Source organism: Elephantulus edwardii, unplaced genomic scaffold, assembly GCF_000299155.1.
Source record: "Elephantulus edwardii isolate Elephantulus edwardi_28Jun2011 unplaced genomic scaffold, EleEdw1.0 scaffold00003, whole genome shotgun sequence".
NCBI lineage: Eukaryota > Metazoa > Chordata > Mammalia > Macroscelidea > Macroscelididae > Elephantulus > Elephantulus edwardii.
Window position 1 is genome coordinate 21,431,113 of NW_006399753.1, and position 27,930 is coordinate 21,459,042.

General features: G+C 41.2%; 1 protein-coding gene across 3 annotated transcripts in view; it reads left to right on the forward strand.

Moving 5' to 3' along the window:
* The window catches only part of ENPP2 (ectonucleotide pyrophosphatase/phosphodiesterase 2), an 88,323-nt gene extending 73,147 nt beyond the window's left edge, over positions 1-15,176 (forward strand). For 2 of the 3 annotated variants that reach the window (XM_006879320.1, XM_006879322.1), the window contains 6 exons: positions 3,031-3,167; positions 4,987-5,122; positions 6,364-6,441; positions 9,984-10,116; positions 12,120-12,276; positions 15,006-15,176. In XM_006879320.1, the coding sequence (XP_006879382.1) occupies positions 3,031-3,167; positions 4,987-5,122; positions 6,364-6,441; positions 9,984-10,116; positions 12,120-12,276; positions 15,006-15,176 (812 nt within the window). Of the gene's footprint in view, positions 1-1,601; positions 1,677-3,030; positions 3,168-4,986; positions 5,123-6,363; positions 6,442-9,983; positions 10,117-12,119; positions 12,277-15,005 lie in introns of all 3 variants that reach the window. The other variant, XM_006879321.1, reaches the window with a different exon arrangement.
* The last annotated feature ends 12,754 nt before the right edge of the window (positions 15,177-27,930 follow it).

Here is a 27,930-nt window from a genome sequence, read left to right on the forward strand (position 1 = left end):
AGTCTTTGTCTGGAAATACGGGAGCAGGAACCCAGCCTGGGAAGACAGGAGACAACATGAGTTTCCCGTCAAGAAATCATGAGGAACATATTTCAGATCAGAAACTCACAGGCAGGTCTCCAGCATGTGTAGTCTTGAGAGCAAAGACCACACGTGCAAAATCTAGGATTGCTGGATGCTGATGTGGGGACTCTTTGCTAAGCAGAGATGCAGACGGGTGGCTTGCCAGAGATGTCACAAGTAGATGAGTCAGACTTTGGGAAACCTGGTCTTTGATACTCTGATCAACTCAAAAGTCAAATGTAGATCTTGAAGTTCTCCTTTTTAATGAAAAGATTATCTGTTTTACCTCTTTCATAATAGAAAAAAAACCCCATTATGCTTTGAGAGACTCAAGTAGCTTCTTTGGGTCAGTAGAGGACCTTGGTGGGATTCCAGTGGCTGTAAAACACCACTACATCCCTGCCCCTTCGCCATTTATGCCCAGTGACATTTAAGACACAGAAATGATTAGTGCTCCAGCTGTGTGCCTAAATGACAGTTGTAACAATAGATTGGGACCTACAAAGCCCAAGTTCCCAAGGAAAACGGACATCGTCTAGATGCAAGACAAGACTTTGAGCAGAGATAGAAAAGTGCAACTGAGGAAATCTTTCAAGAGAAAGTGAATCTTAAAATATTTCTTCTCCCTTTGTTCTCTCTTTCCTCCTAATTCCTCCAGGATGAGCTGAACTGCATGACATCATTTATCATCCACTTTCTTCCCCCCTTTTTTATAAAAAAATTATTTTATACTGGTTTACATACAAAGTTCATAAGGTTCATATCTGAGGGTGAAAGTAGGAAATGTTAACAGTTATACGAGGTCAACAGGCATAAACCAGGATGTAGGTTTACGTTGGCTTTATGCTCTATAAAGACCCTACTGATTCCACCTCATCTCCATCAACAGTATTTATTATCCTCTGCTTTCTCATATAACTTTGTAAATATCTCTGGTATTGGACACACATGTTACATTTTGATAATTTATGTTATGTTTGCTTCTTTGAACAGTAGGTTGTTTGTGTGTAAGAGCTTTATCTTAATCATCTTTGAACAGTGTCATCATTCTGTAACGTAGAAAGGATATTCTCAGTATTTAATGAGGAGGATGTAACATGAATGAATGAATGAATTAGAAAAGAGATAGATGGTAGGGTTTCTGGAAAGACAATTCCTGGTAGAGAGAAACAGAACAACATGTACAACAGTTTAGAGGTGTTAAGAACATTTTGAGCAAAATGTTGCCAGAGACCTTCAGGCTTTCTTAGACACTGAGGAGCCTTGAGAGATATTTTGCTGAAGGAGTCTAAGGAACGAGGAGGACTGAAGGAAGATCCAGGGTCGGTGGACACTGTAAGTGGGCTAAGACAATGGTGACTGTTATCAGAAGGGGTATTTTCAGAAATCAAGGGCTGCCATTTTGTTGTCCCCTCAGTGGAATAGATTGGATGCTAGGTTTGCATTTGCATGTGGAGGAATATGTTTGGTAAGTAATCAAAGTTAAATGATTTGAAGAGAAGAGCTTCTCAAAAGAATTTTGATACTTTTGCTTCCAGCCGAAACCAGAAAATTCAGAGGCAACAAAAATGAAAACAAGGAAAACGTTAATGGAAATTTTGAGCCTAGAAAAGGTTTGGTTTGAGTTTTGAAGGAGAAGTCTGGGGTGGTGAAGTGCCCCCAAGTACTGCTGTTATGATTTGCAGGCTTTTTATTTGTTCATCATGTTTGTAACGTAATCACATTAGGTTCTAAATCTTAGGGGTGGGTCCCTGAATTTGGCAGGCTTACCAAGGCTTCTACATTTATTGCGATGCTGAAGAAGCCAGAACTCCCAGAACAGGCTTGTGCTCAAGCAGTGTGGGCTGCTTTGCCTCAAATCATCAGTTCTACTTGGGCGAGTCTCCAAACTGTCTTACAAAGGGTTTTTCCTGTTACATGCAGAGATTGGTAACACTTTAATTAAAGCAACATGTATATATAATTTAATAAGTGATTCTCCCAACCGCCTTTGTCTTTATTTCTACTAGATTTCGACTATTATTTCTTTTGGAAATAATAGTAATAGTCATTATCACTTAGAGAATCCTTATGAATTGCCTAAACCCTAATCTCTAAATATTTTGGTTTTTAGGACCCCAATTTCCAAGAATCTGTGGCAGTTCTGATTTTAACTTATTCAAAATGGGCAGAGAGATGCAAGTGATTTATTTTGGGGGTAGAGTTAAGCTCTGTGTCCTAAAGTCACCTCTCTTGAGAGTGATATCTCAGACTATTTTTCCCTAAGACGCAACTTTCCCTAGCCAGTTTGAATTTGCAATATGGAGTCTTAAACGAGCTCATTGATATCTGATGACCTTTCCCCTTGTGTATCTGAAGGACCCTTTTAAACACCCTCTTATTTTATCTATACATGTTCCTTTAAATTCTTATCCAGAGAGTTTTCCTCCACGGGACCAAGGTGCTTACTGATAATGCTCATTTCTACTCAGTTTTTATGCTCAAATAATGCACATTTAAGTTGCAATTTGCAAATAAAGACTAAAGAGAGCCTTCCTCTTAATTAAATCATTGGTTCATTTGATAAACCTCTCCAGGGGTCAAATGGATGAATTCTATACCATTTCAGTCAGCGTGGCTTTTCATTTGGCTGAAAAAAAAAACACAAACAAACAAAAAAAAACCCAACAACTGTATTTCTTTCCTGTCTACAGACTTTAAATTTATTATGACTTTTAAAAAAACACCCAAAAAACCTTCAATGGAAATATGTATGTTACCAGCTCCAAAATCTTGACCCATGCTTAGGTGATCAGATAAACCAAGAAAAGGTTAGGAAAACTAACTTGATTAAATTAAAGAGAAGGCGCTGCATTATTAATAAGTAAGCAAGCACATGTTGGACCCCTTGATTCTCTCCTAATAGTACTGTAGCATTCAATGCAAAGGTTAATACACGTTTAATACAGTTTATCTTCTCTTTCCTAGAGCGACACCTTCTCTATGGTCGGCCTGCGGTGCTTTATCGGACTCGATATTCAATCTTGTATCATACTGACTTTGAAAGCGGATACAGTGAGACGCTCCTCATGCCTCTGTGGACATCGTACACTGTTTCCAAACAGGTCACTGGGAAAATGGGATTTTCTTTTCCTCACTGTTTTATATTCCTTGAGGCCACGCAATAATTCCTTGCATATGAACGTTTTGGCTTCTGAAAGATTGTCTTGTTTGCTGACAGAGGAAATGTTCAGGGACATATTGCGTCGAGACTTTAGGGGGTTCTGGTGTCACAGTCCAGGGGAAGGTGTGCTGTTGTTAACTCTTGCAGTTCGAATCCACCAGAAGCTCCAAAGGAGGAAGACAGGAAGTCTCCTCCCATGAAAGTCACAGCCTTGGAACCCACCCGAACCCAGCTGTGTGCTGGTTTTGACTTGGCAGCAATGAGTGTATAGGGGTTTGATAAGTACATGGTCAAATATCAAATACTGAAGGCAGAAGAGGGTCAGTTTATTTTATTTTTTTTTCACTCTGTTTAAGTCACTATCTAATAAGTAAACTCCCAAGATTTGTTTGATTTTTTTTTTTAATAGAGGGTTTATATTAGGGTTTCATATTTTGGTGAAGATGACTAGTTCGTTGTTTGTTGTTAAGTGCCATTGAGCTGCCTACAACTCCTATGTACCCCTACATACAACATAGGGACCCCTATGTACAACAGCCCCAAACCCTGCTCTAACTTGTGCCAACTTCACTGTCTCTGACACACCCACCCTCATTACCCCAGTCACTGTATCAATGCATCTCATCAAGGGTCTCCCTCTCTTTCTCCATCCCTCCACCCTTCCCAACATGATGGCCCTCTCCAAGAACTGGTCCTTCCATTATGTAGAGAATCTTTACTTACTTACTGAGAAATGTGGGCATATTTTTACTTTCTGAGACCAAAGTAAAGAATACTTTGCCCCCAAACACAGTTGCTGGCCAGTTTCCAGCATGTGCATGTCCATATGTTCATGCTCTTAGGTGTGTATACTTTCCTTGTTTCCCCTTCTCTCCTACTACAGAATAATTTTAAAAAATTTTATATTGGTTTCCATGCAAAAGTCATATACATTGTCTTTCATTTGTATACATTGTGTTTCATGGATTCCTCCACTCACACTGTTTCACATTATCATTTCCATATGTTGTGTTTTATAAAATAAATAGCCATTGATCCATGCTCATCATTACCCCACCTTTTCAGGTCCCCACTGGATGGATCTTTCCTAATTCACTCATCCCCTTGCTCTACCTGTCAAACTCTGTGACCTCGAGATTTGCCCCTCTGTACACCCTCATCCCCTCACCACCCTCCCCTTCCCCCTTTGGACTTTGAGAAATCGTAACACATCCGCACAGGGGAATACTGTGCAGCACTCAGGAACAATGATTTGGAAAAATACTGTATAATGTGGGGAGAGGCTGGAGAGCATTATGCTGAGTGAACTAACTCAGCCTCATAAGGACAAAGATAGTGTAAAACCATTAGAGTAAAAAAAAAAAATAGAAGGGTTACTGGTAAAAGGTTTACCAGAGTGTATTTTCTTTAAGATAGCTCATGTATTTATATTTCTTAAGATTGTTATTTTCAAACTGTGTCATGGAATTCCTTTTATCATCTCAACATTTGAGTCTCTATTTTCTGCTTTGTGTGCTATTGTATTTAAGACTTTGATAAAAATCTTCTGCTGAAGAAAGAAATCAGCTTTTGAACATTACTGGTTTACTGTTTTAAAAATTAAGGACTTCTTAAAGGAATCAGCACCTGACCTATATAGCAAAAAGTACAAGTGTCTTTGCCTTTGACTATGAAAACAGCAACAAGATATCGATGCTCTCATGATGTCTTGGCGCTACCCTTCAGCCACCACCACTAAATGCCTGTACCTGTCCTTGCAGGCGGAGGTGTCTGTCATCCCTGAGCATCTGACCAACTGCGTCTGGCCTGATGTCCGCATTTCTCAGAGCTTCAGTCAGAGTTGTTTGGCCTACAAAACTGATAAACAGATGTCATATGGCTTCATCTTCCCACCTTGTAAGTTCCAATAGAGTGTAGTGTCTGGAGATTCCAGAGGGGTGTGGTTTTGTGGATTTGAAGTATGAGTGGGTCCAGGCATTGCATGGTGGTAGCATTAACTGCTTACCTGTTGATTCAGATCCACCCAGCAGCTGTGGGAGAGACAGGCCTGGCAGACTCCTTCTGCAAAGACTGTTATTAGTTGCCAGGTTGTTTCTAACTCATGGGAATGCCACCGGTGTGTGCAGAGTCACCCTGCAGAGAAGATTTCCAAGGCTGTGAGCTTTTGGAAGTAGATTGCCAGCACTGTTTTCTGAGGTGCCTCTGGACAAAGTCAAATGATGAACTTTTAAGATAGTAGTCAGGTGCTTAACCATCGGTGCCACCTGCTGTTGTTGTTGTTGTTAAGTGCCATCAAGTCCACTGGGACTCCCAGCCTGGATCTGAACAACAGACCTGAATCTTGCCCTACCCTGCACCATCTCTGATCTGCTTGAACCCGTCGTTAGGGTCGCTGTGTTAGGGTCTTCCTCTCTTCTTCTCATCTCTCACCTTTCCCAACATGTCCCTACAAGGATTACAGTCAAGCCAAAAAGCACTCCCCCCACCCCCATGGAACAGTTGGGTCTCCACGAGTTAGAATCAACTTGATGGTAACTGGTGTTTGGTTTTGGTTTGAAGTATTCAGCTTGAGGTTTCCGTGGTTCAAGTTTCACTCAAGATAAGAGGGACATTTAAAAGATTGTAGAGCTAGACACATGTGGCCTTTCTAGAACTCACTGTGATTGGTGAGCTTTCAGAATTTCCATTCCTCCAATGTGTAGAGTTTTGTTTTGTTATCTTCACTTATAGAAGAATTAGAGAAAATTAAATAGGAAATCATTAAGGCATTCGTCTTCTATATAATACTAGGAAGTGATCTTTCTAGAATAGCCCTTTAGTTACCTCTCATTACATAGATAACTTTTTTAAAGGCCTAAATTTCTCTATTGGCGTCAAAGGATGTTTTTACTTCATAATTAAGAGACCCAGGAACTAGAAAAGAAGAAAATAATATTGAAAACATTAAGAGAGAGAGAGAGTTTTTTAGTGAAGGAGAAAGGTTTGGTGGGAAGGTGAAGTAAAAGGTCCTGAAGAAAAGAGAGTATGAAATAGTTGATGCATTTTCTCCATTATCTCTGGCTCATTGTAGATGGATACTTGCTTATTCATGTAGGTTTTGGTAAGTGACAAGCTTTATTTGTCTTCTAACTGTTTAGATCTGAGCTCTTCACCTGAAGCTAAATATGATGCATTCCTTGTAACCAATATGGTTCCCATGTATCCTGCCTTCAAACGTAAGTCCAATATTTACTAACTAAACTGTGATTTAGGAAAATAAATGTTTCTGAACCTACTACTTTTCTACCTCCATATTAATTTAATGATACAAATAATGGCTTTCGTTTTTACGGTTTTTTAAAGACCTTTCCTGTAAATTCTCTATGGTTGTTTCGTAACACTTGTTTGTGTGGGAAACGACAAAGGCAGTGTAGCTTTTGTTTATAGTTAAGAAATTGAAGTCCCCAGAGGTGACCCAGGTTATAAATGGTAGACGCTGGCCTGCCTAAGTTTGTATTTTCCTTCGAATCGGATATTCTTTCTATTTCTGTGCTCATTATTTTCATGGTTGAACACCAGTTGCCTGTATTTTGGAAGTCAGCGGGCATATAATAATGTCTGTACTTATTTATTGAAGATTACAGTAAATGCTACCAACATTTGCATCTTTTGCTGCAATGATGGACTGCAAATGTTGAGCCCGAGACCCAGCAGAAACTTAGAAGGGTCTTCTGAATGTCAGATGGCTTGACCCATTGCTATTTATTAATTTATTAATAAATAATTTATCAGAGAGTTGGACAGTGAATAGGATTGATAGAAAGAGGATTGATGCCTTTGAGCTGTGGTGCTGGAGAAGAGTGTTGAATATACCAGGGACTGCTAGGAAAACAAACAGGTTTGTCCTGGAGAGGGTGAAGCCAGAGTGTTCCCTGGAGTCAAGGATTCTGAAGCTTCATCTGACATGCTTTGGACATGTTGCAAGGAGGGACTGGTCCTTGGAGAGGGACATCAAAGGAGGGCCTGGTCCTTAGAGAGGGACATCATGCCTGGCAGAGTGGAGGGGTGGCGAAGGAGTGGAAGACCTTTGGCGAGATGGATCGATTCTGTGACTGGAGCAGTGGGAATAAGTGCATTTGAGATGGTTAGGTTGGCACAGGATAGAAGAGCATTTAGAGCTCTTGTACGTAGGGTCGCTATGAGTTTCAAGCGACTCGATGGCACATAACAACAACAACAATGTATTAATCTCTCTGCACACTTATAATACCCTTATTTATTACATAGATATTTGCAGGTGACAGTGATATTGTGAATGACGTAGGTTTAATGAGTCCTGGCTCTGGAGTGTGATTGCTAACTGTGTGATTACAACAATGTCATATGACCTTTCATTTGCAAAATGAAAAGGTTTGATTTCATGACCTTTAAGGCTTTTAAAGATTTAGGTTTTAATTTTCCAATTTCTAAAGCAATTATTTTTTTACTTAGGATGATAAAGAATTTGCCCATTCATCCTCCCACCCATTCTTTTATCCTTCCATATACGCATCAAAGATTCATTTACCTCTCTTTTAGTTGTTTTGCAGTGAGGAGACGCATAAGAAGCTTAAGAGAAAGGCAGGAAAGCATGTTAACATAGTTCCACCCAGCAACCCAGCAAGAGAGAATTGGATTGTGTCGCAGACCTTGTGGGGCTGAAATAAAATCTTAAAATAGGTCCAAGATGACTTAGCCTGACGTTGGTGAAATGGCCCACAAGGTTTATTTGATGTCTCAGTTAATAAAGGACGCTTTATTCAAAGGTAGAATTCATGGCTTAGGAGTGCAAAATTAAATGATGTTTTTAAAGAGAACATTTCCTGGTGTGTTCATAGACCAAAATTAGGACCATTTGAAAAACCCAGGTGGATACATATGTCACAATGTTAAATGGGAGACTGCTTCATTTCATTCCTACAAATCAAGGTTTACTGAATTTCTTTATTGAGATGTGTTTGACCAAGCAATGATGAGGGAAGCGCATGGTGCCCTGTGGACGGTGAGGTGGCAGAAGGCTTTTCACAGAGGGCTTTCTGTTCTTCACCAGGGCGTGATTTGCTCACATGCCATACTTCTGTGGGTTTGACGTTTTGACTATTCTCATTTTTTTTTCTTTCTCTCACTACTTCTTATTTTTTAATATACTTAAATTGAAATTTGAGATCCTCTCCTACTAGTCTCTGTTCTTTATTATAAATAACTGTTTGTGAGGATTTTGAGTCTGGTAGGCTGCTCTGCCATTCTCTCATCGTGGAACAGCTGAAGGTAAATCAGTGCAGCGCCCAGAAAAGTGCTCAGGGAGCTTGTAATAAGGGAGAGGTGGAAAGTGCCTGTGGCCCAGCACTCTTCACCCGCTGTGGCATGTAGCATGATGGATTGAACCTAGCACTTCAGAACTAACTCACTTTCCTTCTCCTGACCTCTTAGTCTCTTCATCTGCCCTTTTTACCTTCCTCTTTCTTCCATTCTATTCTCCTCATTTCCTGTGATTTATTGTAATCTGTATTGGAGCTCAGGTGAACAGGAAATGTTCTCCAGGAGTGGCATTTAGTCTGTGAGATGAATAAGGTGACACAACCAGACATGAACAAATCAGAGCATGCGCTTTCTAGGCAAAGATAAGAGTAAATGTGTAATTAATTATAGCCTGGAGCAAGTTTTGTAAGCTTGAGGGACATGAAGAAGGGCATGTAGCGGGTGTCAGTTGGGATGAGTAGTGATGGATTGGGATTTTTATTCTACTTAGAATGAAAAACTATCTACAGTGTCAGAAATGAGTGTGTGTATTAATGCATGCATGTGTGTTTGTGAGAGAGAAAGGGAGAATGAGGAAGGGGGAGGGAAATCTGATATATGGTGTAAAACATTCTATTTGGCTGTCGTAATAGAGGACAGGCGATAAAGGAAGTAATTTTCTCACAAGGAACCTAGGAAGCAGTCTTAAAAAAATCATTTCTTGAAGAGAACGTACTAAGATCAGGTGGAAGCAGTGAACATCATGGGACGTGGTCAGATTAAGGATAATTGGGATGTAGGTTGAAGGTAGCAGTATAACACTTGTGCACGTGAAGTCAGGAGAGAAGAGAGGAGGCATGTGATCCTTAAATTCTCAGGCTGAACATCTGCTGGAACACTAGTGTCATTAACTCTAATCAAGAAGCCTAGAACTGGAGCAGGACTGGGAGAGGAAATCAAGAATTCTAATGAAGACTTGCTTGTTTGACATGATTAGTAGGTATTTAAAATGGATGGTTAAAAGGATGATTGGATACCAGCCTCCAGTTAGGACAATGACCAGGGCTAGAGGGACAAGCTTGGAGACTAGCTAATCATGAGATCGAGTGGAGAGTTTCTCAGGAGCACCATGCTCTCTCTTTGACACATACTGTTCCCTGTACCTAGAAAGTTTTATTCCATCTTTTTGCTTGGAAATGCCCATTTACATATCTCTCAACTTTCTAGTCTATACACCACTTGACTTTCTCCCTTGGGTCCTTACTTCACTCCTGGACTAGATTAAATTCCCTAATCCTTATCTCCTTGCTTCTTATCTTTTTCTTTCCTGGCTCATAAATGACACATAAAAAGATAATATTTGAGGGTAGATTTCCCCCTAAGTTACAGTGTCTCTGTTGTCTCTTGGCCATTAGCATTTGGCTTGTGGAACACATAGAGACTTTGTCAGTCTTAGAAGTTTTGCTAATAAAGACGTGCCTTTGCCTTTGCCTTTGTACAGGAGTCTGGAATTACTTTCAGAGGGTATTGGTGAAGAAATATGCTTCAGAAAGGAATGGAGTTAATGTGATAAGTGGACCAATTTTTGACTACGATTATGATGGCTTACATGACACACAGGACAAAATCAAGCAGTAAGTTTCGTATTTTCATTTTGGTGTATATTTTTAAATACTAAGATGTCATTCAAGGCTATGTCTTCTAAGTGTCTTATTGCTGGATATCTACCTAGAGAAGACCAAATGGCCTTTGCGTGTTTTGCTTCTAGAATCTTGGTGTGGGTTTTCAGTTCTTTTAAATTTTAAATTCAACCATAAGGTTGGTAATTGCAATGGGGTTTGCAGTAAATAAACACACATATTCATTCAATGGAAGAAAAAAAGATAGAAACGATAACATCATTTGTTTTTCAATAACTTTTCAGTGGAAATGTGATAATGCCAAATTATCTCCTTTATCTAAAGAGCCCTTTAGATTTTCTCAGTCTGCTTTGCAAGTGAAGAACACTGGCTGAATCCATTAGTCACAATGGATGGGTTGTGAGGACCTGCTGTCTCTCAAAGTTTATCTTTGGTGCTGGTGGAGATATAGAAAGCTATCTATCTCTGCTCAAAAGGAATTCACAATGTGATGAAGAGTATGATCTGATACAAGCATACTAAATGTATTCTTTCATTACACACACACACAGAGAATGAGAGACAGAGAGAGAGAAATAGATTCAATTTGTAGCTCTGGGGGCTTAGAGGTCAGGAGATGAGCAGAGCTGCCAGTGCAAAAGTACACTGTTCTTACGTTGTTCCTGTTTGTAGAATGACGGGCAGTCTCCTCCCCTGTGATTTAACTGCCTCTGAAAACCCATTGGAGGGTGTCAGCTATGGGTCAGATCTGACTCAAAGGTACATGAGAACCACAAGGAGGAAGCATTTAGAGAACAATGCAAATGATAAGAGTTTAATTATGACTTGTTCTCTTCCTTGCTATCCAGTTATTCAAAGAGAAGTTTTATCTGACTCTGACGCGTCTGATCATTGTCCTTGTTTTGAACCAAAATTAATTCAGCTTGGTTATAATTTCAGAATTGGGGAAATGATTAAAATGAAAAGATTGTGAGTTTCTGTACTTTTTTTTTTTAATACTGGAAAAGGCGTGGGGACTCGGTAAAAGAAGCTTTGGTGGTTTGAAGGTTAAAGCCCTCAACTGCTGATCGGAAGGTTGATGGTGGGAACCGACCAGGTGCTCTGTGGGAGAAAAGACGTGATGGGGGCTCCTCATAAAGAGGAGAGCCTGGGACCCCAGGGAGCACTCTGTCCTCTCCTGAAGCATTGCTGTGCCAGGCTCCACTCAGTGGCACACAACAGCAGTGCCAACAGTAGGCTCATCACCGATACTTAGTATTTCCTTTGGTAAATTAGTTCTCTCTGCATGAAATTCCAGATCTCATTATAGCTTCAGAGGATTATTTACTTCCCTGGCTCCAGTGATTTCTGCTTCTGATGAATTTTCTGAGTTGTAAAAATCAGTTCTGTGAAAATGGTTTTCCTGAAACATCTATCTAGCCATGACATTCCTTAGCAGAAAAGCCTTCAATGAAATGCACCTCCTGAACAATAAAGTATATGAAGTATATACTGAACTCACATGTTGGGATGTGGAACTTTCATAATTTGGTTTTATGGACTCTCCTGCTACACTGATCTTTTCTAGCCTCCGAGTGTGGCTCAGGCAGTTTTCTCTATATAAATGTTTTCTTCAGAGAGCCCTGGTGGCCCGCTGGGTAAGGAATTGCACTGCCAACCCAAAGGTAGGTGGTTTGAATCCACCAGTTGTTCAATGGGAAGAAGCTAGGAACCTACCATACACCTTACAAGTTCTGAAAATCCACTGGGGCGTCAACTTGGAGGCAGTTCAGACTCAACTGCAATACATTTAAGTTTTTATTTTGAAAATGTTTTCTTCCATCCATTTGCCAGGCAGGGAAGACCTGTTCAAAGGTGCAGAGGCAGGGGAGTGCTTACAAGAGACTAATGACCTGACTGATTCAGAATGAATTAGACTGGCTTGAGCAATATACCTTGGTCACAATTTTAGAAAGGAAGGATCCACACAGATTGTCATTTTTCTCTCCTTGTTGCAGGTACGTGGAAGGCAGTTCCATCCCTGTTCCCACTCATTACTACAGTATCCTCACCAGCTGCCTGGATTTCACCCAGCCTGCCGACAAGTGTGACGGCCCCCTCTCTGTCTCCTCGTTCATCCTTCCTCACCGTCCTGACAACGAGGAGAGCTGCAATGTGAGTGGGAAAGGTTGAGGGTTAGCCAAGAAGAGGGAGACCTTCAGTGAGACAGACCGACTGACATGGTGACTGTGACAGTGGGCGCAAGCATGGCCCAGGTCATGAGGACAGTGTGGGGCAGAGCAAGGTTCTGATCTGTTGTGTGTAGGGTTGCGATGAGCTGTTATCAGCTTGATGATACCTAACAACAACACCAACACACACACACAGAGTTTTCTTTACAAACCGAGTTTTCTCTTATTCATGTTTGCCAGGGCAGGTGTTCAGTCTGCTAATCTGCAGGCTACACAAGGGAATCCCGATTCATTTGTTGCCTTGTGGCAACGATAAGGACGCATTACCATGAGCTTGACAGAAAAGCCCCAGGCAAGAGACAGGAGACATGCTGTCTGCCGGCCCTGTCTTAATTCTACCTGCAGAGGCAAGTTACACACATCTGTGAGCCTCTTCAATGTGGTGGAAAGTCTATGCTCTATGGTTGACTTCATTTCTTTTTTTCCTCTGGTGGATTTTAGAAATAATGATCTCTCTGCATTTGTTTGAAACACTAGGAGGAATGAGGAGTTGTTAGTGACAAACACTATTCAAATGCCTAAATTGTGTGAAGTTCTCTGGTGGAATCAGTAGGGTGTCAGGCAGTAATGAGTCTTAGGCAGCCTCTCATGAGGGAGAGAAAATAAAACAGGTGGAGAAGTTTCTCTACATAAGAGAAAAGAGTAGCTCGAATAACTGGAACAGTCTCTGGAGAGGTTGTTGGTTTATGGCTTCAATTATGGGTGAAGGTCAGGGCACTGTAAGCTGAAAGCAAATTATGGAATATAGGGAAAAAATTTAAATAGGATCAAGAAAATGAATTCGATTAGTACGATGTAAAATGAAAACTGTAATAGGATATAAGAATTGAAAAGTTTCTTGAAGTAAAAACAAACCCTACTAGAACTGCTAGAACTACTTCTAGTACTACAAATACAGTAGCCTAATTGCTTCTCAATGAAAACAAAACAATACCAACAGACAAGTTTATCCCCCTTAAATTCCTGTGATCCCAACTATTCCCTGAGTTAGGAAAAATCCTTTTCACCCTGTGCCTATACTCCAAATGACATTTACAAAAGTAAAATGGAATTGGCCACTGATAAAAATCAGTAAATGGGCTAAAATGAAAACCCTCCCAAAGTACAACTCCATGCTTACTCTTTTCACCCTCAAGGGGTCCTGACCTGCGTGGAGACCTCCTACTTCGTTAATTATATGGTAGCCCTGGAGGCTGGTCAGTAGCTTTGTGGAGAGAGTTATGTTTAGGTCTGTCCTTTGCTTTGAAGCACAGCGATCCTGGTTAAGCTGGGGTTGGAGGGAAGATAGAGCAGGGAGGCTCAAAATCCTTCTTCTCCTGGTCTGCAGTTCAACGTCTTCATTTTGTGCGGGCGGGCCAGCCGTACACACTCCTGGTGTATGGTTAGCACTGGCACGAGCTCTCGGAGCCCCCATCCAGGGTGTACGGGCTGGAGCTTCCCGAGAAAACTCATTTGCCACTTCTTGGCTCTTGGCCTTTGGTGGGCAGTTCGGTGAGGCCACCACAGTTTGGTGGTGAGGAGTTTGGTGAGGGCAAATGTCCGCATGCACTAAACCCTGGGACACAGGGCCACCTTCAGTCAGCAGCAAGCTTCTTGGAGGCCACGGGAATTCTGGAAAGCATTTGGGAATGGAATTACCTATAAAGGCCCTTCCTCCCCATGTCTAATAATGAAGGAGGCCATTTTTCCATAATTTGTAGGCTACTCAGATCATATTCTTTCCCTTCAGCTTCTGTCAGAAGTAAATGGAAATATCCTTAGAATGCAAAGGAATGCTTTGCACGAATTGGGTTTTTATTTCAAATTAGACATGACTTAGGTTGTTTAAGGTGGGACTGGTGAATGTCTTTTGTGGGGAATTTTTACCAACGAAACAGTTTTGACCAAAAAAAAGATTGTTCCTTCCTGGATGTTTCTCTATTTTCTTCACTCCTCCTCCTCCCTGCCCTCCCTTTTATGCCCATCTCACTTTGATTCTTGTTGTCATGCCAGAAGAAAGTCTTAGCCTTAAGGTCTGATGAAGACACTGAGACTTCAGTAGGTCAAGGATCCATAGCCTTGGTGTGTAGTAGTATGTGGTAGAGAAATAATTCCAGCTCTGGCTTCTTGACCCCCCTCCCACCTTCCATGCCCAAAGTGGATCAAGGGAACTTCTTCAAGCCAAACTTAGCTTATGGCAATCACAGAAATGATTAGTTGATGGACTGGATTGTTTTCGAAATGACTAGGAATGTGCACATGTGATTTGTGCATCGTTGGAAGACAGAAGAGTATTCTAAATGCCTTTTGTTCTGTGCTCAGCATTGCAATTTGACAGCCGGGGCAAAGAAATGACGACTGGATCCACGAGGGCCTTTGGTTTCCTTAATTTTGATTTGTGTTCTGAGAACCTGTTGAGTCAGATGCCCTCACACCGCATGTCTTGTTTACTTGGTACAGCTAATTGCTCTCGAAAATATTTACAGCAGGTATTTGTGGCTCATTATGACAGGAATGCAGTTGATTGGCCAAGGAGACCGGGAGGGAGTACCATGTCTTGGCAGCGTGTCTGGGGCTATGGAAAGGTCACTGGTGAACTTGGAGCGAGCTGATGGGATGGAGAACCCCACTCGGGGAAATTCTGACTCTGTATGTGTTCTTTTTCCATTGCAGAACTCAGAGGATGAGTCGAAATGGGTGGAAGAACTCATAAAAATGCACACAGCCCGCGTGCGAGATATTGAACAGCTCACCAGTCTGGATTTCTTCCGAAAGACCAGCCGCAGCTATTCGGAGATTCTGGCCCTAAAGACATACCTGCACACGTATGAGAGCGAGATCTAACGTTCTGATCACCTGCAGACTGGTCCTCTCAACTGGTGTATATTTTTATATGTTTTTGTATTTATTAATTTGAAACCAGGACATTAAAAAAAAGTTAGTATTTTAATCCTGTACCAAATCTGACATATTACGCCTGAATGACTCCACTGTTTCTGCTAATGCTTGATTTAGTAAGTCTTGTGTATCTGAGTAGAGCTGGTGGTAGATGCTGCAGCGTGGGTGTGTAGTGGAAGCTTCTAAACGGTGCTGCAGAGTCGACATTTGCCTTGAGGAAATAGACATTTTCTGATGCTCAGTTGCCACGTTTAGTCCTGTATTGTATCGAGATCCTGATTTTTTGTAAAGCTGCATTCATTTACTGTTAATGATGACAGACGTATTTAAGCTTTCTAGACCAATATAAACTATAATAAATCACAGATTCAGTTTTTTCCTTGTCTTGTTTGGCCTTTATTTCACTCCTGTATTGGCATTTGTAAACGCAGGGAACACGTTTCTAGTTCTGGGCTTGCTTTCCAGTCGGATGTAGTTCACAATGTCAGAGGTGCCCCCTTGCTGTTTGACTACAGTGACCTGGATGTGCCTGGATGGTGTAGGTACATAATTGTGGAAAATCAGGACAGAGGGAAAAAGGAATCAGAATTCCTGGGCAATCACCCTACCTGTCTCTTCAAAGTATTTGAAATTTGAAGCTGATGTTGTGATGATTTTAATTAAAGTAAGACAAATGTGTAATCACAAGAGACAATAACTATATATTATGAGGCTGATTTAAAACATAAATTCAACACTGTAGTTATATAACCACCTATAATCTTAAAAGATATGAAAACTGGACTTGCTTAAAGAAGTACTTACAGTTTTAAAATATACATTAGATGATACAATTTTAAAATGCAGAATTAAAAAAAATACATATAACTAGTCTCAAAGTAGAAAAAATATGACAATATAAAATAAGAAGTTAAAAGCACTAATAAAACAAATATCATAACCATAAAAAAAGTATTCGAAGTTTGAAAAAATAGTCTCTTTTAAATAAAAATATTTTATTGAGTCTTGGTGAAAGTTTGCATAGCAAGTTAGATTGTTTCATTAGACCCTTTCCACACAAAATTTTGGTGATATTAACTACATTTATCACAATATGTCAACATTTGCTTCAGTTTTGTCCCATTTGTTCCCTTTCCAGCAATCTTTCCTTAACTCCTCACCTTTGCTGTTCACCTTTTGATCCCATGCTGAGAATTTTCTGTTTTAGAATTACAGCAACCACACTTTGACTTGCACCCTTGAGTCTCAGCACCTGGATGACTTTCAGAAATACTTTGTCATCTCTGTACCCTGATTTTCTCTTCTAGGAAGTACAGATAGCCTTAGAGCAGTGTTAGATACCAGAGTCCTGCGTGACATCAACTAGGGGCCCATAGTTAGTGGTCAGAGAGTGATGACAACGGTGGTGGTGGTGGTGGTCTTGATCATGATGTTGGCTACAAGGTATGCTGTTACTATTATGTGCTGGTAAGTTGACCACAACTCATAGCAATCCCGCCCCATCCTAAGCCAACATCACCATCTCTGACACCTCTGACCTGATTGCTAGAGTCACTGAGTCAGCCCATCTCATCGTGGCTCTTCCTCTCCTGCGTTGTCCCTCCATCCTTCCAAGTGTGAAGTCCTTCTCCAAGTCCAACCACAAGCACAAAGTATGTGACAGAGCCTCAAAATCCTTGCCTTCAGGGAGCAACTTGGTTCATCCTCTTCAGGACAGACCTGTTTGTTGCCTCGGCAGTCCACGGTATGGCATGCTGAGAATTTAAAAGCAGAACCCAGTCTCACAGGTAATGTCCTTTATTTTGGACATCCCTCTGATCTTCTGCTAAAAGGAAATTTCAAGATCGGCTCCATTCGGTTTAAGAGTGCCTCAGGGTGATGATCAAGAACTAAATCTTTCAATTAACTTTCTTCAAAACCTGAAGTATTATATTCAGCTGACACTATATATTAAGAATATATTTTGTGCAAAGTATCAGCCTACAAAACAAGATGATATAAAAAGAAAAAATGGATGGAATAAACATAAAATGACAATTAATCAAAATAGAGAATAAATATGGCAAGTGAGAAGTGCCAGTAACAGCACAACATGACAGAAAGATCTAATAATGCAGGCTAATTTCAGATGACGAGAGTTCTAGAGTGAGCTCTGGCGCTAAGTGGGGCTGCCAAACCAAAGGCAGGTTGTGTGAAGCCTTCATTCATGAAAAGATGTTAGCCAACTACGTCACTCCTTGTCTCAATCCTGCCTATCTTAGGTAGCCAATTTCTGAAATGCCCATTCCTGTCACACCAGTACTGTGAGGAAACAAGCGTGTCTGAAGAATCTATACATTTGAAACTCTTAGAATCCATGTTTATAAACAAAGGTCCAGTCCATCAAGTAAGACCATCAAGTAAGACCAAAAATACTAGCTCACAGAATGAAACATCTCTTCACCTGGTTGCATCAGCTAATCCCCAGTCATCCGTGGTTAGGTCCAAATGGGCATTAGCTTCTAACTCAGGAATCCACACATCTTCCTGTGTTTCACTCAGCCTTATCCCCACTTGGACTAACTCAGCCCATGCAGGACCCTCAGGAATCCCTGCTCCATAGACCACCAACTGTTCTCCACTTATCCATTCCCCATGCTAGGTGGATAGTGCTGAAGGACCGTGTCCAAACTCAGCCTGTCTCTTCATTACTGCCTGCCTCCCACTTCCACCAGTCAAGTGGATCCCAGGTGGTCACCATAAGTTAAGCTTAACCACAGCTTCCCTTTAAGCCCAGGAAGAGTGTTCTGACGCTTTCCACTTCCACTCATTAAATGGACCCAGCTGGTCACCAGGAGGTTAGCACGCACTAGCTTCATTTAAGCCCTGGAAAGGGGCTCTGCTGGGCACCAGATTTACCTGGCCTTCTTGCATTAGCAAATCTCTGTTGCTGGAAGGCAGAGCAATTATCACTGACATTTTGTGCCTTAGAAGGAGAAGGAGAAACATTTCTAGTTTCAGTCCATCTCAGCATTGCTATATTACCCCCATGTCCACTTATTTCATGTGCCTTACTGGCCACCTCAAGGGAGCGCACTAACATATCCACCTCCTAGAAAAGCTGCAGAGGGAAAGGTGTAGGACTTGCTGACAATTCTGGCTCCCCCACTAAACCCTAGTATTTCATCTGATCCAGCTGCTTCCTTTTGGCCTACACTGCTAGAAAGGCATAGTCCAATCACCGCCCTTTGCTTTCCTGGGGGTGTGGTCTGTGCGCCATCCCTTGGAGTTAAGAAGCTTCCGTCTCTCTGGAACTCTTTGGCCTCTTGTCTCTGGTTCACCTGGGATAGTCACAGCCTGTACAGCTGCATGAGCTTGGAACCATCTGGATTTCCAATCCCGAAGAAGCATCAACTGGAGATTTGGTGTCAGGAAGAATCGGAGAAATGGTATATTGTTAGAATGATGGACTAGTTTGATAGATTAAAAATTGAGGGCATTTTTTGCCCTTGTATTTTGATGGCTATTCTAGTACTGATGTTATTGGAACGACTTATAATTACATGTTGGAAAAGGTATTTGCGATGGACAATTTGTTAGTCATGTGAAATTCTGTCATGCTGACTCATGTCATTTCGATCACCAAAGCCATGTTTTCCAACTACTGGTCCTTCTTTGTTTCCAACATTTGCATTCTACTCACTTTGTAATTCGATATCAATGCATCTTAATTTATGTTTGGTCAACTTTAGACTTAATAGTATCATAAAAATGATAGTATTCTTCAGTATCTTCGTTTTTGGCCTTAACGTTTTGTGCAAACATTTGAATAATAGTCATATTAATTGGTCTTTCTTGCATGCACATGGATATTGTCCTTATACTAATTGAATATTAGGATAGATCTTGAAATATTCTTTTTGGCAATGAATGTGATGGCATTCTAACCATTCCTGGCCTAATAGATCATCTAAAGAAAACAATAACAACAACAAAAAGCCCCAACTCACTATCATTGAGTTTGTTGTAATTTACAGTCACCCTCCATTGGGTTTTTGTGGCTGTGAATCTTAATGTGAAGAGATTACCCATCTTTCTCCTGTGGAGTTCCTGGGTTGTTATTGTTATGTGCCACTGAGTCTACTGCAAGTGATAGCAACCCTATGAACAATGACTCTGAACCTTGGCCTGTCCTGAGCCAACCTCACCATTTCGGGTTGTATCAACATTAGCACAGTTACTGTGTCAACCATCCCATCCAGAGTCCCCCTTTCCTGCACTGACCCTATATTTTTCCAATCATGTTGTCCTTCTCCAAGGACTGGTCTCTTTTGGTAACATGCCTAAAGTATATGAGATGGATATCTTCAAAATCCTTGCCTCCAAAGAGCAACCTGGTTTCACTTTCTGCAGGATAGATGTTTGTTCTCTTGGCAGTCCATGTCCAGTATTCTTCTCCAGCATCACAGTTCAAAGACATCACTTCTTTCTCTGTCATCCTTAGTCATTGCCCAGCTCTCAGATTCATAGCAAGCAGTTGAGAAGGCCATGGCTTGGACGAGGTCGGCCTTAGTCTCTAGACTGACATTGCTGCTCTTTAGCACTCTGGAGAGGTCCCTGACAGTGGACCTTCCCAATGCAACTCATCTTTTGATTTCCTGACTGCTAGGGCCAAGGCTGTTGATTGTGGATCCAAGCAAGATTTAATTGTTAACAATCTCTTCTATCATGATACTGTCAATTGGTTCAATAGGATCTTTGTTTTCTGGATGTTGGGGTTCAATTCATATTGATGGTCAAGGAGGCTTGACCTTCTGCAACAAACACTTCAAGTTCTTCTCAGTTTCAGTGAGCAAGGTTGTGTCATCTGCATAACACAGGTTGTTAACAAGTCTCCAAATTTGATGACATATATTTCTTCATCAAGTCCAGCCTCCTGAATGATCTGTTCTGCATATGGTTTGAAAAGGTATGGTAAAAAGATGCATCCCTGATGCACTCCTTTCTTGATTTTGAACCATGTAATGTTCCCTGCTTGTTTTGCATGAGCACAATCACATGTTCTGTAGATTTGAACTAACAGAGACACCCAGCCTTTGGGTTAGCAGTGCAACATGATACTGACTTGATCAGGTGATTTTATCACCTGAGCTCATTTTGTTCACTGTGTGATTATTCAATTCAAAGTGGCCAATACTGGCCCCGTTGGTCCAGGAAATGTCTTGAGCATCAATCGTCAAGCATTCTAGACAATTTCCACTTTTCCTTGACTCAGACTTCATATACATGTTCATTACTGATAAACTTTTGCAGCTGTTTCTTATCATTTTGCGTCATGCGGCATCAGCGAACAGAGATTGTGAAAGCTTTACTCCACCCACATCATTAAGGTTAACTTTCCTTTGAAGAGACAGCCCTTCCCCAGTTGTAGGCTGATCCATCTGGAAGAAAGCGTTCATCTTTTAGGATGTTATCAGGGAGTCTTCCACTGTTACTCATAAGATTCTCACTGGCCAAGTGGTTTAGGAAATAGCTTGCTAAATCCTTTTTCCTGTTTTGTCTTAGCCTTGTCGCTCTCCAGAAACCAGTCCACCGTGGGTAACTCTGCTGGTGTTTGAAATACTGGTGGCATAGCTTCCACTGTCACAGGAACACACATATGACTATGGTACAACAAACTGACGTTATTATTGTTGTTGTTACGTGCCACTGAATTGGAATGGATTCATAGCTGATTCTAGCAGGTTTTCAGAGACTGCAAATTGCAAGGGAAGAGATTGTCTATCTTTCTTTTGTGAGGCAGCTGATAAAAGATATTAGAATGGAGGGATAGAAAAATACATCTAAAAATTAAGGTAGATGGTACAGGAAAAATCAGGAAGGTGGTAAGAAACACACAACATCTGGAAACAGCTAGAACTGATGGAAATAAGTCATGAACATATTACTAATAATGTCAGCTCTATCAACTAAACATCTATCTGTCTATTCTCTCTCTCTCTCTCTCTTTCTCCCCTATATACATCCATGTATATCTTTGGCATTTTATGCCTTTTCTCCACACTCTGAAATATGAGGAGCTCAGGGAAGAGTTATGAAGCAGTGGGAATGAGGGAAAGTTCTTAAAGCAGGCTTTGAAGTTTGGGGTAAAGGGAAAGCATTGTAGCAATCAATTGGAATGTGACGTTCAATATACAGCAATGATTAGTGCACCTCAAGGAACTCTGGTGGTAAAGAACATTGCATGCGGGCTACTAACTGAAAGCCTGACTGTTTCAATCTGCCAGCTGTTCTTCAGGAGAAAGTTGGGCAAGCTGTTTCTGAAGCCATTTGCAGTCTTGGAAATCTGAGAAAAAGTCAATACAAATTAAGATGGACTCAACTGGGGTGCTGGGAGTTGGTGTATTGGAATTAGTGAGACTGGCTCAGGACAGGGAAGGGTTCATGCTGTACATAAGGTCGCTATGCATCGCAGGCGACTCAATGGCACATAACAACAATAACATACTCTGATGGGTTTGGAAGCAGGAGTGGCATCCACTTCCTAAATAACATGTTTCCGGAAACTCTATGAACTTTGATAAATGTCAATAGTTGTAGAGGGGCTTCAGGCCTTTTGTTCATGGGGTCACTATGAGTCGTGCTCAACTTGACGGCGGTCAACAACAACAACAATAGCAGTGGATTAGTTCTGTTATACTCCACTGGAGATAAATTACTGAATGAAAGAAACATGGTTTCTGATAGGATTGAGCTTGTATCTTAGTAGAAGAAAGAGATTAACACATCAAACAAACACGCAGATACATTCTGTTGTGCTTTGTGCTGTCAATGAATGAAATGGGCTCAGGTGGTGGAGAAGGACCAGGATGAGGAGAGGGATGTGCCAGCAGTGTCCAGCCAAGACTGGAAGGATCAGAAGGGCTGACTTTGCAAAGAATACAGAGAGGAAGGAACAGTGTGGTCAAGGGTGGTCAGGAGTTGGAATGTGTGAAAGAAATCCAGTGTGCCTAGAGCGTGGTGGCCTGAGATGATTTGGTGAGGCGGCCAGGGGCCAGGTCAGGCAGGTCATTAACACCGCAGTGGTGCTTTGGGTTCTATACTTAGAGCAATGAAAACTAATTGAAAAGTTTCAAGCTCCCAGGAGACGGTTTCTTTTAATGGTCTAAAAAAGGCTGACTCTTCACTCAGAACTTTGGCATCATCCTGGAAGGGTAAGGATCTGTGTGCAAAGTGAACTTTGAAGCTCTCAAAACCACCCTTCACTAGATTGACTTTCTTCATGTGACTGTACTGAGGGTATCTAAAAAGTATGTTGCTGGGAGCTCTGGTGGCCTAGTGGCAAGAAGCTGCACTGCAATCCAAGAAGTACATGGTTCAAATCCACCAGGTTCTCTGCTGGAGAAGGAGGGGCAATCTCCTCCTGTACCAGTCAGATCCAATTTGATGGTACATTCACCAAAAAAATAATAAAATAATTTTTTTTTTAAAAAGAATGTTGCTGTATCTTTTACACAAATAATTACACAAGGATCTGGTTTAAGATTTCAGATAATAATGCCTTGTCTTATTTTAGCTATATTTCCATATTGGATTTACTTATAGTTTGCACAGAAATATTTTTTTTGATTTTTTTTTTCTCATTGCCCCTAAACATCTTAGTGTAGAGTCTCTGATGGAGTTATCTGTCAGACTGCTAGGTTAGGGCAGTGTCTCTGATGGAGTCGTCTTCGTGCCCCATGTCCTGTCAGTCAGCTAGGCAGATAGGTGTCTACTGAAGGAAAGGATAAAGAAGAGCCCTCGTGGCACAGGCCGTTCGGAGGCGCTCAGCTAACCCACAGGCAGTACCTCACTGTGGATTCGAACCACCCAGCAGGAGAAAGAGGAGCAACCTCCGTCCGTCCAGTCACAGCCCCAGAATCCCACTGGAGGGTCAGCTATGAGTCGGTTCTGACTGAATGACAATGAGTTTGCTCATCACATATATGTGTGAAAAATTCCTCTGAAGTCACAAATTATATAGTAGCAGAAGATGGATAAGAAAGAGATTATTTCTGTGCCCTATCTCAAGAGTAAGAGAAAGAAAAGGGATGCAAATGTGAGGCAAGTGAGAAAGAAATACCGTACTTTCACCTGCACGCACACATAACACTCATAGGAAACGTAACATGTGAGGGAGTTGTGTGGTTTACAAGCATCATCCAACACACACATTATTTACATTAAAAATGGCAGTTCTTGAGAATGCATTTCAGCTATTCACCTTTATTCATAAATACCAGTAAACTGATTCTTTTTGTTCTTGTTACAGATTTCATATTTGTTTAGAATTAAAGTTTGCATTTTGTGTTTTCCCTATTTTGAAATTCTGTTGTTTTGCTTTAATTTCTTACTAAAAGATTAAATGTTTACTCTGAAACTTGATTATGCACTTGCAATAATCACATGGATAATTTAGATTCACACCTACGTAAATCAAATGACATGTTGTAATGAGAAAGTCTGCTGTCAGAGATCTCTCCAGAGTACTGAGGAGCGATAATGTCAGTTTAAACAATAAGGTACATCTGATTCAGGCTATGGCCTTTTCTATCACTTGCTATGTGTCTGAGAGCTGGACAATGAATAAGCACGACAGAAGAAGAATAGATGCCTTTGAGTTGTGGTGTTGGAGAAGAGTACTGAAACTTCCATGACTTGATGAAAGCACTAACAGTAGGACTTGGAGGAAGTGAAACCTGAGTGTTCCTTGGAGCCAAGGATGGTGAAGTTTAGTTGTATGTATTCTGGAAATGTTGCTGTTAGGTACCACTGAGTCAGAACCAATTCATAGCTAACTCTCCAGGGGGTTTTCACAAGGAGCACATCTCATGGGAGGAGATTATCCATCCCATGATCCTTCCGGTTGGCAGTACAATTCCGGAAACAGATTGCATTGTCAGCCCAAAGGTGTGCGGTTCAAATCTACCAGCTGCTTTATGTACTGCCTCTGAAAATCCATTCGATGGCCAGCTATGGATCAGCTTAGACTAGATAGTCCACAACACAACCCATTCCTTGGAACAGCATGCTTGGACAGGTAGAAGGTCAGTGAAAGAGAGGAAGACCCTTAACAAGATGCACTGACGCAATGGCAGCAGCAAAATGGGCTCAAGTGTGTCAGAGATGATGAGGATGGCGCAGGATAGCACAGGGTCGGATTTGTGGTTCATTGGGTTGCTATGAGTTGTATTCAACTCAATGGCATGTAACAACATAAAATTTCATCTGATGAGGTTCTGTCAGTCTTTCAACTGTAGCATTACAAAGGAGAAGCATCAACTCAATTGCTTTTCAAACACAATTCAAACTACTCACTATGTTAGATTTCTATCACCTTAGATTGAACTCTTCTCTAAATAGGTTAGGTTATACTTGAGGTTTCTGGGAAAAGCAATTGCAAATTTAGTTGAGTTCTGGGCTCTATTTTTATCCAGAAGTCAAGTCTTCCTCATAAATAAACTCTATACCCAGAAAGAACATCAACCACCGTGTATTTCAGGTGAGAAGCTTTGCCGATAAACACATGTCATTAATTGTGTGGTTATTTATGCAAAGCCCATGAGTGAACAGGGTCTTCATTATAATGAGGTCTGAATGCCTATTTTAGGCACTGCTATTTAATTTTTTTTTTATACGGGGACCATGGTCCATTCACACTTCCCTTGAGCAAGCTGAAAACCACTTGCTAGCATGGTGGTCCTTTTCTAGTGGATAAAATATTGCACCAGCTCTCTAAAATGAGCTTATGGGATTGGGATAGACCAGGGAAGAGACTGTATAGTTTCCCAAGGGCAAGAGTCATTGCAATTGTTTTTAGGAGAGTTGTTTTCCCTCCTCCTCCCATCTTCTACCTCCCAAATGAAAGGTGTGTGAGACACCAAGTAGGTTTGCATAACTTGGCCCAAGAGTCTCAGTACCCACAGGCCCTTGCCCATTTCTTCTGGTAGTGGGGAAGAGAATGGATGCTAATGCAGGCTGATTGAGTGCTTGTGTTTGTATTCCTGTTTCAGCTTTCCTTCATTATTTCTCTCTGAGTCAAGGCTACATGGAATCATGGGTGGGAAATGGTAAAGGCAGTGGGAATTTAGCCAAATGTATTAAAGAGAGAAGGAGAGAAAGGAGAGCGAGAGAGTCTTTTCTTTTTGAGTCGACTTTAGTAGATTGGGTCAAAGCTACTGTCAAAAGCTGTGCATAATAGTCTCTTGTCCTGTGAATACATGTAGTGTCTTGTGCCTTTGGGGTTTTCTTCTGCACTTTGGTAATTTGTAGCTTAACTTTATTTTACCCCCTTGACCAATATTGTAGGTATTATTTATCTAAAGTTACAGCTTTTGACTTTACTTCTCTTTTTCTCTCTCTTTCTTTTTCTGTCATATGTCTCACCAATTTTCATTATTTGCCTGTTGATGCTTACTCTGAGTTTATTTTATATGCAGGAATGAGGAAGAGAAAAAAACTCATCTAAGTTTGGATTGAAGCTTCATATAAACCAGGCAAGCTGGAAGCTTAGATTTGAAATGAAATTACTTTTAAGAAAAAAAGAAAGTTTTACTCTTTTGGCATGAGATGCATTTAAAAAACCTTTATCACAGGGCTTGATACATGGCTGACTTATTATCATTGAGTTGATCCATACTCATGTTTGACCCTCCATGTTTTACAGAATAGAATTACTGCAAAGGGTTACTTGGTTGTTATCTTTATAGATTTGCAATTGCTATGTGTCAGAGTGATGGACAATGACTAGGGAGGATAGAAGGAGAATTGATGCCTTTGAGCTGTGGTGCTAGAGAAGAGTGTTGAATGTACGATGGACTGCTAAGAAAACAAACCGGTTCATGCTGGAGAGGGTTAAACCAGGCTGTTCCTTGGAGTCAAGGATTCTGAAGCTTTGTCTTAGATACTTTGGACATGTTGTAAGGAGGGACCAGTCCTTGGAGAGGGACATCATGCTTGGGAGGGTGGAGGGACAGCGCAGGAGGGGAAGATCCTTGACGAGATGGATCGATCCAGTGATTAGGGTAATCGGAGTGGGTGTATCGGAGACAGTGAGGTTGGCACAGGATCAAGTAGGGTTAAGGGCAGTTGTACACAGGGTCACTATGAGTCGCAGACAACTCAACGGCACATAACAACAACAATCTTTACAGAGGGAGTTCTGCTGATGTATTCTACTACCAACACTAAAGTTGTTCCTCTCTGTTGGTGGAAACCACCAGTAGCTCTTCAGCAGAAAGACGGGCAACCTCCTTCTTTGTGACTTACAGCCTCAGAAAATCTGCTATAAGGTCAGTCACGAGTCAGTTCCAACTTGACAGTAATGAGCTTGTGTTCTGAATCTTTATGGAAGGATATTTCTAGGCATTCCTTTTCTGCTCATGGTATGGTGTGGATCTGAACCACTGACTTTTAGATTAATAATTGAAGGCAAAAAAAAAAATTGAGAGACCTAGGAATCTCTGGTGCATGCCAGATGTTCCTTAATATTTAGTTGAACAAAAGCAAGCAGAAGTGGAGGTTGGAGTGAAATCAGCAAGCTTAGAGGTAGAGAACAAAAAAAAAAAGGGAGAGGGGAGAAGGATTTTGCGAAATTCAAGGATAGTGTTCAGTGATGCCAAAAGCCAAAGAGAAGTTAGACAAGAATCTGATGGTAACCACTGAATGGTGGTGGTCATCGGTGACCTTTCTGGAAACCTTGGGAGCAGCAGTGTGGTCTGGAACAGAGACAGACTTCAGGGCAACAAAGAGAGGGTGGCAGCCCACACCAGAGGAGGACCGTGGAAACTGCCCTTGGAAGAAACTTGGCAAGGGACCAGGAGCGAGAGACAATAGCTACAGAAGATGAGATGAGTTAGAGAAGATTTTATACAATGAAAAAAGCTTTTTTAGGCTGTTGGTAAGAAGACTTAGAGACTCTGGAAGGAGATGAATGGAGAAAGCCGCTGAATTGTAAACATGTTTGAAATGAAAAGTTGCTAATGAACTGTCTTTTCAATCACCTACTATGCATCCGAGAGCTGGAGAATGAATAAGAATGACAAGAGAAGAACTGATGCATTTGAGATCTGGTGTTAGTGAAGAGCGCTGAATATCCTGTAGACTGTCAAAAGTACAGACAGATGTGTCTTGGAGAGGTGTAACCAGAGTGCTCTTTGGAGTAAAAGATGACAAAGCTTCATTTCACATATTTTGCACATGTGGTTAGGAGAGGCTACTCCTCGGAGACAGACATCATGCTCTGAAAGGTGGAGGGTCAGTAAAAGAGAAAGACCCTCAGTGAGATGCTTTGATACAATGTTTGTGGACTCAGATGTGTCTGGGATGATAAGGATGGTGCAGGATTGGACAGGGTTCAGATCTGCTCTTCCTAGGGTCACTATGTATGGTACTCCATTGTACTTAACAACGACCTGGGAACTGAGTCTGTCTTATGTGCTCATGACCTTTCCCTGGTTCATGAAAACACTCAAGTAGAAAACCGGAGGCTCCTTGGTCATATGCTCTTACTCTTTGAAAATGCAATCGCCCCCTTGATCAAACAGTTCCCAAACGCTCTGCTGTTCCATTTTCTTATAACATCAGTGGTTTGAATGTGCAACGTGAGAAAAGACCTGGGGTCTTTGAAATCAGACAGATGTGAGTTGAAGTCTTTGTTCTTCCATGTACTAGTTGTTGAGTG